This window comes from Mobula hypostoma, chromosome 12, assembly GCF_963921235.1.
Source record: "Mobula hypostoma chromosome 12, sMobHyp1.1, whole genome shotgun sequence".
NCBI classification, from domain to species: domain Eukaryota; kingdom Metazoa; phylum Chordata; class Chondrichthyes; order Myliobatiformes; family Myliobatidae; genus Mobula; species Mobula hypostoma.
In genome coordinates, this window is record NC_086108.1 from 64,541,211 (window position 1) to 64,554,107 (window position 12,897).

The 12,897-nt window shown below is 37.8% G+C and overlaps 1 protein-coding gene across 8 annotated transcripts in view; it reads left to right on the forward strand.

The window, feature by feature from the left end:
• The first annotated feature begins 289 nt into the window (after positions 1-289).
• nfia (nuclear factor I/A) overlaps positions 290-12,897 on the forward strand; it is a 580,788-nt gene continuing 568,180 nt past the window's right edge. For 5 of the 8 annotated variants that reach the window (XM_063064294.1, XM_063064291.1, XM_063064287.1 and 2 more), the window contains exons 1-2: positions 2,935-3,774; positions 9,204-9,735. In XM_063064294.1, coding sequence (XP_062920364.1) covers positions 3,748-3,774; positions 9,204-9,735 — 559 coding nt within the window. In that variant the 5' untranslated portion in view covers positions 2,935-3,747. Of the gene's footprint in view, positions 603-2,934; positions 3,775-7,656; positions 7,726-8,764; positions 9,032-9,203; positions 9,736-12,897 lie in introns of those variants that run through there. The other 3 variants (XM_063064289.1, XM_063064288.1, XM_063064290.1) reach the window with 3 other exon arrangements.

Here is a 12,897-nt window from a genome sequence, read left to right on the forward strand (position 1 = left end):
GGTAGACGAAACACAAGTTACAAAAAAAATCTATTGTGTTCTCTTACCTACTTCTGCTATTCAAAAAAAATCACAGCAGATTACAAATGCCTTCTGTATATACATATAAAATGAAAGAAGCTTCACACCGTGCAGACCAAAACGGTGAAGGAATAGAAGATTGGCCCGGGAATGGATTCCCAGGCCAGACGCTCGCGCGACTTACGTCTCCCGGGATTCTGGATGCCGATTGGTCAAACGTGCGGTCCCCTCCGTGCGTGGTTTCTATGCAAATACCGATGCGGAAATAAACAGTAAGGACTGCAAATCGATTGCAACTTCTCAGGGCGCTCCACAAAAGTGCTCTTTCGCCATCAACACTGAGCCAGAGCTGTGAGCGATCTTGGAACGCTTTCAAAGGGGCTTCTTCTTGGGAAACAAAAACCCTCAGGCATCATTCGCTGACTTTTTTTTGCAGTGGCGTTTGCATGGTTTCGCTTCCGGTTTGCAACGGTTCCCAGTTTATATATTAAAACCAAAATATAATCAACAAAAAGACGACAACAATGAAGCTAAACGTCTGAACAATTTAAAGTTTCTCACGTACTCTTTACATGGCAATGGTACGTGATACATAATGAACTTTATTTCAATTATGATTTTATTAGCGATATTCTAAATTTGAATGCAAAATATTTTAGGGATATTTAAAGTATATTTAATAATGTTTCAGCCTGGTATTTAATGACAGATGTCTATTTTTTATTCACGGCGGTTCCAGTTTGCGTCCATGTAGAATTGTCAATTATTGCGCCAAGATTGGGCTGTCGAAAAGCGCTGAGCTTGGCAATTTTCCCCCGTCGCTGCTTGGTGCAAGAGCAGAAAAAAATGTTGCGCGCTCGCTGTGTCGAGACGTGTGATTTAGTCTCAAAACCCCTTTTCTTCGAACAGCCAGCCGAGACGTGAACTTGAACCGACATGATAGGCAGATGCTTCTACCAATTGAAATTTCGGTGGGCATCCTCCGCGTTGCGCTGCACCAATCGATGCGCTTTAGATGTAGTTTCCGCTATCAAGTTTGGTTTATTTGCAATCAGATACTTTGATACAGTATTTTGGGAACTGTAGTTCGATATGTACAGTACTAAAGCTAGATCAATAAATTTAATAAGGACGAGTAGTACAAGATTATATGCCATGTTTTATTTTCGTAGATTATAATGCGGAGTGTGTCCCAGTATACACCGTGTAGCCAAAAAAAACGCATTACAACGTCTTTTTTCCCATAAAAGAATAATTCTTGCAAAAGTGCTTTTCACTCTGTTCCATGTAATTGCTTTAAATGAGAACAGATCACGGAATAAATACATTGCATTGTATTTTAATTGTACATAACGTTTACACTTCTACTTAATTTGCATTTATTGGAATATTTGCCATGATAAACTCCGGTATTATAATACTTTGGCATTGCATGCCATCCTGTAAGTGGCCATTAATTTGCAATGGTGATGTGAGTATAGATACCAGATCCAGGGTTCTGATGGGAAGTCAAAGCAGTTGATAATCTTCTCTTGCCTTCAGCAGGAGGGAATATATTTGAAATGTTTGTACGTCATCTGATGCAATGTTGTACATTTTTAGATAAAACGATTTTCTAAGGTGTTAAATGAATTTGGACGCTCAAAATAAATGATCGTTGCCGCAGGGATTTCGGCAGCAAGTGAATTTAAGAATTTGGATGGTGGGCGGGGAATAGTCCCGGAGTAATTTGGCTTTAAATTGCATTGGAATAATGATTGATGGCGTTTTGCGTTGATTTGTGTATGTATTGTATGGTAACAAACCCAAACGTGGAAATGATGGGTGTTATGACTTTGTAATTCCAATCATCTTCCTTGCCACTACAATGAAAGGCTTTGTCCATGCCGCTTTCTTCATTGCCGGGGAGCAGACACATTCCATTCTATTGACGGTCAATACCAGGCTTTGCATTATCTTAGCATTCTGGAAATATAGTATTTTTCATCAAATAATGAATATTGAATTTTTGATCGTTGTTGGAGTGAAACATTATTGCACCAATGCCCTTTGTAATATAGATCCTTAAGTATTTTAAAATGACTTTTTAATGGGAGTTTTGAAACCCCATATAATCAACTAAAATGCTTAACATACCATCGGGCAGAAACTACAGCAGATCTATCCGAATGAATTAGTTCACGTGTCTTAAATTCTACCACTACAAAGATGGGTGCGTTTTATTTGAGGATAATTGGACAAACACGTGCCTCTGGAAAAGAACCCGTGCCGTGTTTTCGAGTTATTGTTAACGTTGCTAACATACTGAAAACTTTCATGGATAACAAGTAAGGTTGTGGTTGCAACATGTTGGAATATTTTGCATTGTGATGAGATTCTAACCTTCTGCACATGTTTTTACTCTGCTGTATTTCGGTTCTGGTTTCGATTTGTGAATTTTTTAAAAATTCGGAGCGCACTCAATTTACTGACAATTTCACCAAGCTGTTGCCCTACTCCCTTTTTATTAGCTAAACAAACATTTCCAACCTGATTGCAGTGTTTCTGTCTTACATTTTCAAAATATTTTTCTTTAGAAAGAGATGGCTGTTAAAAAAACTCAATATATCATTCAAGTTGTGTGATAACTAAAATGCGCCGCACTCTCAGAATTTATCCTTAAAAGTGAAGTTGCGCAGTTGACAAGAATAAAAACTACAAGGCCCAGAAAGCATTGCATTGATGCGCATGCGTACTGGGCATCCAATCGTTTACTATTCAGTGTTACATATGGGTCACTTGCGCAGGCAAAGAAAATGTCAAACAATGAACGGCAGCCGGGCGGAGGAGCGGTGGACGTGACTTTCGACTGAGTGACGCGAAGAAGAAAAAAACAATAAATAGACACATGATTCTTAGTTATGTATTGTGATTTATTGCTGATAGAAAAAGGCGCCAAAGCGTGAGTGTGCTAACAAAACATGGGTTAGGGAAAGAAAAATACGAAATAATTTCGCAACTAACTTTGATGCTGACAAGGTCTATATTTTATACAAGAAAGTTGCACGCAGACTTAGAACTTTCTTAATAGATATGGCATGGTGATGGGCATTTATGGCGGAATTTATTTTCATTCTGGGCCGTAAGGAAGAAACGCACTCAGTCTGCCACAAGCGCTCAAGTCCAAGTTCATTGTGGGCTCTCCACATTGGCCGCTGTATCCAGCCACACTGTCCTGCTGCATTCGGGTGTTGACGCAGAGCCTCAGGGCTGGGTAGGGGATCGGGTTTTATTTAAGGATCCAGTCGTTCTGTTTTGTTCTCTCTCTCTAAAACCTTCTCAGAGAGAGCGATGTTCGCGTGGCGCTGGGAGCTGCGGTGCGTTCGAGAGGGGTGTAGTCCAGTCTGGCTCGGAGAAAGCCAGTGCTTCCTTCATTGACAGGCGACCGCCTGACTTTTCCCCGTTAAATTCGCTATCATAATCTCAAGTCCGCTGCCCTAGAAAGCAGCTCACGAGCGGGCGGGAAAAAAATCTCTCCTCAAAAGCAGGTGTGAGACCGAGGGAGAGGAAGGTGTGCGCGAGGCGGCCGCCCGACTGTCACACTGAGAGAGGCAGAGTTGCGATGTGGACTATATAGTAACTATAGGCGGGGTTAAAGTTCAGGATGGAGAAGCGAGCTGGCTTCAGTTCGAGACTGAAATGTGAAAGCCGGCTTTTCCTCTCACCACCACCAGCACCGCCACAATAATGTACTCTCCGCTCTGTCTCACCCAGGTAGGATACATTTTTGCAACATTTGTATCCCTTTAGAGGCCAGCATGGTATTTTATTAAACTTTTTCCCCGTCTCTTTTTTTCCTGCGTTCTGCTGCCTCAGATCAGTGAGTGGGCTCAGCGATCTGCCCCATTGAGGCACATGGCTAATGGCGGATACGTATTAATATTTATTATTTTGACTGTAATTTTTTAGAATATACTTTTACAAATTATATAAGTTCCAAGAGCGGTTTTTGCATGAGTGCTGTGTATTTCTGAAGACTTTCCCAGGCCAGCGAAGTGTGGCGATGGCTGCTGTTATTTTTTTGGAAGGGGGGTGGGTGGAAAGCGAGCGATGGGGAAGCACGCTTTTGTTTTGACTGTAAGGTACCGAGTTTACTCACAACAGCAGTGCAGGGAAGTTTGATTTAAATAATATCTTTGATAACAATCCCGCTAATGCCTGCTCAGCACGCCGCAGCGCTTGGCCAGCGGGTTCGGCTTGCACTGCGCTCGGTGTGTTCGCTGGTTTTCCCAGGCTGAAGTAGACTTGACGGCGAGAGTTTCTTGGCGGGGCACCGAGGTTCCGTCAGGTGTGGAGTATCGTCTAGCCAAGTTGCTTTCCCTAGGAGGTTGAGCTGTTGTAACTTTCTGGAGCTCTTCTGCAAACACTGCGATTTGATGGGTGGTTGCGGGCATTGTGGTTTAGAAACGACATCGGCTTCTCTTTCGAGTTTCTTTTTATTATTTGCCTTAACAATTTCTCCCACCCATCATCTATGTCATTACTCTCTGGAAGTTGGGACCTTTCAGTTGGCGACCCCAAAGGTTTACCCCTTTGACAGTGTTTTATTGATGCTTCTTTTGAAGAAGGTCGGGGTTTCCCCGGTGAAAGCGTTGGCTGCTGGCGGGCCGCGTTTCTTTACACTTAAGTTTCCAGATTGCGGTTTTGCTTTGAAATCTGTTTTATTTTATCCTTACACACACCCGAGGAAATTTAACCCACGGTAATTCCAAGACTTTTATTTCAAAACGTGAGCTGTATGAAGTGGATTCGGGATTCCCGATTTTATAAAACAAATCTACGTACGGATTTTTGTTTTCAAAATATGGTCATTTCCAATATTACCAACAAACTGTTTGTGAATCTTGCCAGTCAGTCTTTCTTTTTTTTAAAAAGTTGCACGTGATTTAGAAGTTTCCAAAGCTTTATCAGCAAAGGACATTCCTTGCAATGTTTCTATGAATCCACTTAATTAATAACCTTCCCTTATGTGGATGGGGGCAGCATCAAAATCTTCACAAAATCTTTTAAAATCTGCTAAGCAAACTGTGGGAAAGATTCGTGTTATGAGTCTAACTTTGCATCAACAGCAATATAAAGTCAAAGTCAACGTGACCATCTTGAAGTAACTGTTCTATTTCTCAAGTTGGCGTTCCCCATGAACACATCAAATTGTTCGGTCTTCTACTATCTGCTCCAAAGTTATTATTTTAAAACTGATGTAAAAGTTTAATATAAACTCTACACAACGTTTAGTAACCTATGTGTAACAAAACATTTCCCACTTTTCCTGTATCCATTAAGTGCGCAAGTCATTCATTACTTGTGTTATTCGCACTGTTACTGTATTTCGGGATACTTTCTAGTATTGTATCATTTTTGAACAATGGAGTTGTTAGCTGTAGGTAATCTAAGTATTTAGGCCTTCAGTTTTAGATCGACTCTCAGTCACACGTTTAACAGCGCATTCTTTGAGGAATCTGTTAAAAGTGTTATTTTAAAGGATAAATACTCCAGAGAAAAAAAATGTCACTTAAATTTAAGAGGGTGTTGGTACAGCATTTACTATATTAAATAGAAAGAATTGATCTTTTAAATAATAACTAGTTCCAGCATCTACAATATTTTCCTTTTGTTCTGAGTCTATTGAATATATATTGTTTTTAAACAGGGCACCAATAAAATATCATAGATGCTTGATTGTATAAATTTTAATCATGCCACTTTTTAAAGAAAGGACTTTTAATGACTTCTGAACTTCCGTTAAAACAAGTTCTGCTTGTTTCTTGGCTAATTTTAAAAATTTGCGCAGAAGAGAAAATGTTCATCAAATGCATTAGATTGTTTTAAAAAAAAGTAAATGGTGATAGTAAAGGTGTGGAAAAGATGTGAATTAAATGGCAGCAAGCAGAGTGTTGGAGTTTCAGCAGTCAGTTGGTTGTTTGTAAACAATAAAGAACAATTATCAGAGCTATAATATAAGTCTGCAAAGTTTTTGACCACTTGAAGGTTGGTGCTTATTTGTTTGCTTCATCATTTTGGACTGTATGCACTAATTGATGTGATAGTGCCAAAAGAAGAACGTGCTTGCTAGACTGGAGTGCAGTGCTGAGGTTTATATGAAAATAGACCCATAACAAAACCACAACTTCACTGATTGTCACTTAAGGAACTAAGTGGTTTGCCATTCAGAAATGGTAAAATATTTAGAAATCAGCACAAACTAGGCATATTTGTTAAAAATATAAAGAGCAATGAGCTTTATTTGGGAGAAAATATGTTTTTGGTTGGAAAATACAACTTAACACACTTCACACATCAATGTTGCATGTCATGGAAGCTACCATCAAATTGCAAAATGTACTGTAACTACTCCAATCTTTTCACAATATAATGATGTTTAATTTGTAGATAATAAGGAGCAACTGCAGGAGGATAAATATACTAATGTTGGTTCAACCTCCTAGCCTGCGCACTTCCCCATTGCTGTAAAATTCACTTTTCATAACATTTCATTTTTGTTTGTTAAACTGATTTTCTTTTTGCTTAAAATATGTTATGTATTTTTATTTCACATTGAGATTGAGAGGGAAAGATGACTGGCATCTTGGAAGATGTAGGATTGACGGTGACGTGGATTAAAGTAATTTAAAGCTTTTTTCCCTGAATTGGCAGTGTGGTAGAGTAAGGAAACTGTACGTTGGACGATTTCCAACATAAAGTCAATGCAAGAATATATAAAACTTGTAGGCTTTGGACTGAATTAAAATGTAAATATACATATGCAAATGATTGTAAAACCATAATGTACCACGCTCAGAACTTAAACATTACGATAATAGGTAATACACAATGTAAATTTCCTTGTCAATCAATTTTTACATTTTTGAGTAATAATCTATATTTTATACAATTGTGATTTTTAAATTATTAATATATTATTTTACCTTTTCCCTCCCCAACTGCAAATGGTTTTTATGGATCTGAATCCTGTTGCAATACAAAGCAGCAGAGGGCAGATCTGAACTAGTGGCATCTGAAGGCCACAGCAAAGGACATCAATGTGGTGACATAGTATCACCACACTGGCATCCCTTGTTCCATGTATGCACACAACCAAGGTCAAATACTGACACTACAGTAAGTCTGTACTGTATCTATATTCACTCCAAAAACTGACTTTTAGTCTGGGTTGAGTTCTTTATCTTGGCAATTTGTGCCATATTTACAATAAGTACCTTGGTGCAAATTTAATTTCTGAATTCAGAAATGGAGAATGCTGAAATTGTATTTTAAGAGATTTCTTTCGCCATATTATATACTTTGCTCAAATGAAACCTTTTAGTAGAGTTTATCTTAAGGAAATTTAGGACAAAAACTTTAAGTTGAGGTGAAAACGTAACAAGAATGTTAACCCTTTTAATACTTTATGAAATTAAGTTGTTTAAATTGTGTTCAGGAATAAATAGATTGTCTTGACTTTCTATCCCACCTTTTGAGACACTATAGGAGGAGATGTGTATCTGTTTAGGTAGTCATTTAATAAATTTAAGCATCATTATTTGTTTTGGCAGTTTGAAAATCTCCTTTACAGGACAGATTGTTACCTACGTGTAGATGATTTTAGTAAAGGAATTCAATTAAGCTTGAAGAATTACAGGCCAGATGTCGTGTGGCTGGAAAAAGGTTGGTAAATGAAAATTCACTTTAATCTAAAAATCCTCCAAATGTTCCCACCAATGCAACATTTTTTCATTAATTTATATCATTAGCAAAATCCCTTCTAGCCTGAACTGCTGTGGCCTAGTTTAGACCACAAAAATCCACAACTTTATTGAGCAAAGAGAATGTGAAATACACACTATTTCAGAATGTTATTTTCTGCTGTTAAAACAGATTTTGCATCCTCGTCATCATAAAAGTGATGCTACTTTTGTTTTGTTGTTTAAAGACACTTTATGCAGCATTTGGTTTAAACAAAAGAAAAAGACAGATGGCAGTTATGGTCAGAACCCTTTTTTTCCATTCGTTGTTTGTGGGTTTTTGATACTTAAGTATTTAATATTAAATTTATTATTATCAAATTGTATGATTTTGACAAATAAATAACATACTGATAAGTATTTAACAATGCTTTGTTATTGTTTACATTATAATTCCTGTAAGTAGTTAACAGTTATCCCCTGTCACTTTTATGTTATTGATTAAAAATTGGATTTCGAAGGTCGGTAATGATCACCATTTACCCTCTGGATTTACAGATTTTTTAAATGTATTTACTAGTTGAGTAAAAGAGGTGACACAAATTTGTTTTATGTTATTATCGAATAAGGATTGCAAATCAATTACTTTATAATAACTATTCAGTACTTATTTGGCACTATCTGTATACAGATTCAAATAATGCGTAAGCGTGTTTTTATTTTTAATTTTTGTTCACAAGGGCACAGCTCAATGTGACATTTCTTGTGAAAATAGCATGAATTCACAATGAAGAATATGCAGATTTTTTTCTGACTGTACAGACTTGCTGTGTTTGAAACCATCTTGTGGAGGGGAGAGGGGGGGGGTTGTCCTCTCTTGCTTAGCACAAAGCCCCCTCGTACGAGCTGTTGATTGGCATTCTAGTGTGTGGAATTTGCCAAATAGGCGGGCTCATGCTGGCTACACCACATGCAAAGGGGTTGGGGACGGAGAGTGTAGAGATCTGCGTTTTTTTTTTAAAGCTGGCGAAGGTTAATGAAAGCACCCATGCTTTAGTCGAGGGATCTTTCTCTACTGTTTTGGGAAAGCTCTTCATAAACAAACCAAGCACACGCAGGGAATGTCTTGAATATTGGCAAGTGTTCTGGACTTTACCTACATGGGTGCTTTCAGTTATACCGTCGGCATCTTTCTGACTGTTCCACACAAAGAATTCTCACTGTATATGGCATAAATTTTTCTAAGTCCAGCTTTGAGCAAAATACAGTGCTGGTCTGAGTTTACAATGGTATTGAATCAAATTTCTTATTTAAATGAAATGTCTCTTGATTTTTCAATTTATTATTCATTTGTTTATAAGAAGTCAATTCTGATGAATGTTCATGTGTAGTGCTGGATCTTTTGTCAGAACTTCATTTTTGCTTATTCTTTCTCTTCTGTTTTATTTTACTTTTTTTTAGGATGAATTCCATCCCTTCATTGAAGCACTTCTGCCCCACGTCCGAGCCTTTGCTTACACATGGTTCAACTTGCAAGCCCGAAAGCGAAAATACTTCAAGAAGCATGAGAAACGCATGTCAAAGGAGGAAGAGAGAGCAGTGAAGGATGAGCTGCTGAGCGAAAAGCAAGAGGTGAAGCAGAAATGGGCATCCAGGCTCCTGGCAAAGCTGCGCAAAGACATCCGACCTGAGTATCGAGAGGATTTTGTGCTCACAGTCACTGGGAAGAAACCTCCTTGCTGTGTGCTTTCAAACCCAGACCAGAAAGGCAAGATGCGGCGAATTGACTGCCTGCGGCAAGCAGACAAGGTCTGGAGGCTGGACCTGGTTATGGTGATTTTATTCAAAGGTATTCCACTCGAAAGTACTGATGGTGAACGACTCGTAAAGGCCTCACAGTGCTCTAATCCTGGGCTGTGCGTGCAGCCACATCATATAGGAGTTTCTGTTAAGGAACTCGATTTATATTTGGCGTACTTTGTGCAGACACCAGGTAAGTACAATTTCTGGAAGTATTTCTTCAGAATCCCTTATAAAGAAAACTACATTTGATTTTACTTTTTGTGAAATGGTTATGCTGCATGTATCCTCACCTTAAATGTAACCTTTCATAATGGTTGTCTTGTGTATGTACTTTTTATAAAGTTAACTTTCTTCTGCATGCTCTTGAAAATAATCTAGATCCTATCCTGTTGCAAATGTAGCCTAAACTTGTTAAAGCAATCTGTGATTTTGATCAGCATTTTTGTTTCTTTTGTGTAATGGTCATAAATGCTCATTACAGGCCGGATCTGCAAACTGCTGTTAAACTCTCCAGCTGTGTTTCTCACGCCCTTCACGATCAAACCAGCATTCTCTTTCTTTCCTCCCTCTCCCACCGTTAATAGACCAAGATGGAAGATGAAAGTTCCCATCAGAATTGCATTTAGTTTACAAGTAAAAAAGAAAATTACCATTATTTTAGTGTGGATGTGTGATGTACAAACCAAAATATGCGGACCACCCGCAACTCAAAAAGCATGACCAAAAGTTTGAGAATTTGGGTCAGCCAATGCCCCAGAGTGCTGGCACAAGACTTATGCCAGCTTGGGTCCAGCAGTGGAATTCTGCAGCTGAGAGCTAAGGACTCTTGTGTTGTGAACTATCTGCTGCCCTAGTGAAGTGTCAAACTTTGGATTCAACATAATGCTTATAGTGGCAATGTAATGTAGTTTATGGCTGCTCTCCACCAGCTTCCTGGATAAAGTTCTCATGTGTTCTTTTAAAGATTCTTATTTACAGGTATACCATGAGAACAGGAGATATGTCTGTATGTGGTAAATACAAGTGGTGGTTATAAAACATTAATGTGGAAAATGGTTCCTGAACACTTGGATTTTGTTTCTTATGTTTGTGGCGTTTATCGCAAACTCGAGTAATTCTGAAGTCTTTGATTTCTTCCGATTTTAATCATGTCACTACAAGTCACTGGTCTTCAGAATAGCAAGTACTTAGAATATGTAACATACAAATAGTATACCTCAAAATGACAGTCATTTGAAGCTTTGAATCTGTTGATTACCTGACACATTTTGCTTTTAGGAAATACTTTTGCGATTGGCATTGCCGCTTTTCATGGTTTTGTTTGTCCTAAGTCAGGATCTTTGGCAGATTAGAAACTCTTGGACTTCATGGCCATTGGCTTTGAAAATAATAGAGATAATTGCTACAGGTCCAAATACATTGGAAAATGTATTCTGTTCCATCCACATATAGCATGCTACCTTTTATATCAGCCATGAAGTGACGAGGAACAGGTCAGTATTAACCTGAAATGTTTACTCAAGTGTTCACCAAAATAAGCAAAGTGAAATGCACACAATGCTTTTAAATAATACGCACTTTAAAATTAGGTCCTCGCAGAGAGTTATGCACAGAAAATCTACTGGATCCAATTTTGGCCTGCTTAGAAGGTTGAGGAGTTTTCAATGGACTGAGCAGCTGCCAGTTCTGGCAGAAAGCAAGAACTCTAAAAAGTGCTTTGTCCAACATGCCAAAGCCAACATGGGAATACGTGGCCACTTTTTTTCGCTGACGCTTGGCTCTTTCCTGTAGTCTGATTTTGCAGTGCCATGTTTTGGGGAGCAGATTATATCGCTATTAGAATTTTTTATTCATTTAATCAAACAATTTTATTCTAAAATTGAAAAGGGGTGTTTTTGATACTTTCTGCAGGTAACTGAGTTTTTTTAGCAAGTGTTCAGTGCATTGAGTGGATAAGAAAACTAAACTTTTTAAAAAATAAATTTAGCAATTTAGCAATGCAGAAGCCTCCTGAAATAATAGAAAAGCTGTATTAACTAAGGCAACTAATTACTGATAATAACTGGTTGAAGCTTGGAAATATTTTGCTATGAATATTAATTTTATGGACAAAGTGCAGTTGTAAAAATAAATCACTTGCTGGGAAATCTCAAGGTAAAGCATGTAACTTTTTAAACAAATTTAATTGTAACTGTCGTCAATAATTGCCATTGATTTTATGTTATATTTTTACCTACTATTTGCTTTAATAGTTGTTTAGGCCTGAATTCAGGGATTATATGTTTCCAGTTAATTTAAATTAGGATTGATCCCGATATCCTCAAAATAGAAATATAAAGACTTGTATTCAATCAAATGTTCTGAATCTTTAAATTGTTTAGCATAAGAATTTAGTTATAAAGCTGTAGGAGAACATTCTAAATCTATTCTATGGAGTATCCTTTTGTAGAAGAAGTGTGGCAGTGGAGTAATGGCCACAGTGTAGCAGCTTGGAGAAAAGCACGACATTTTAATCTACTGTTCAGGATTTCAAAGTTGTGCTACTTGAATTGGTTGCATCAGAATAATATAAAGATATCACTAATTTTAACAGTCCAAGTTCTGGATGCCAAAGACTTCTGTGACATGCAGTCAAAAGGGTAATTGAGAGTATATAACTATCAAGGGCATTTTTCAAAGATTAACCTAATTCAGATTTTAAATATTCAGAAATGATCTGTTTTAAGCTAGTGTTCGCTACCTTCTTAAATACACAGAATAGTTTTTTGAAAAACATGTATTTTAAGAAAAGCTAGAGAAATAGGATTGAACAGCCCTAATGATCTAGTTTTCCTTTGCATTTAGTTTGTAATTAGTAGATGAGCTCTTTGTCAGACCAGTATCCCATGCACGTATTGATTTTAAACTTAGAAATATACAGCACTGGAGGAAGACAAACTTTCTTTTGAAAAGGTGCAAGGCACAAACTAATTTATGGCCTGAACCATTAGCAGCTGACCCAGGTCAAAGTGGCATCATTCCAGGCACGTGTAAGGGTCATGACATAAGTTGTTTAGGTCGTGACCCAAGCCAACAGGCATTTGACCTCTTAGATAAACGGTGATCTTTGCTTATTAGTGGGCAGTCATGCGAGTGCTGTCTTCAGCTTGTCAGTATTGTTGTGACCCACTGCCTATGCAAACAGTTTGTGGAAGGGGAATCTAGACTGAAATAGAGTCCGAGCTGAGAGAATTCTCCATAGTCAAGTTTAAGTGGAATGAAAATTTAGACCTTGAACTTGCTGATTTTTATTTTTAAATCTAGGTTTCTTCCAAAGTTCTTCTTTTTATTCCTAGCATCTGTTTATTTTTGT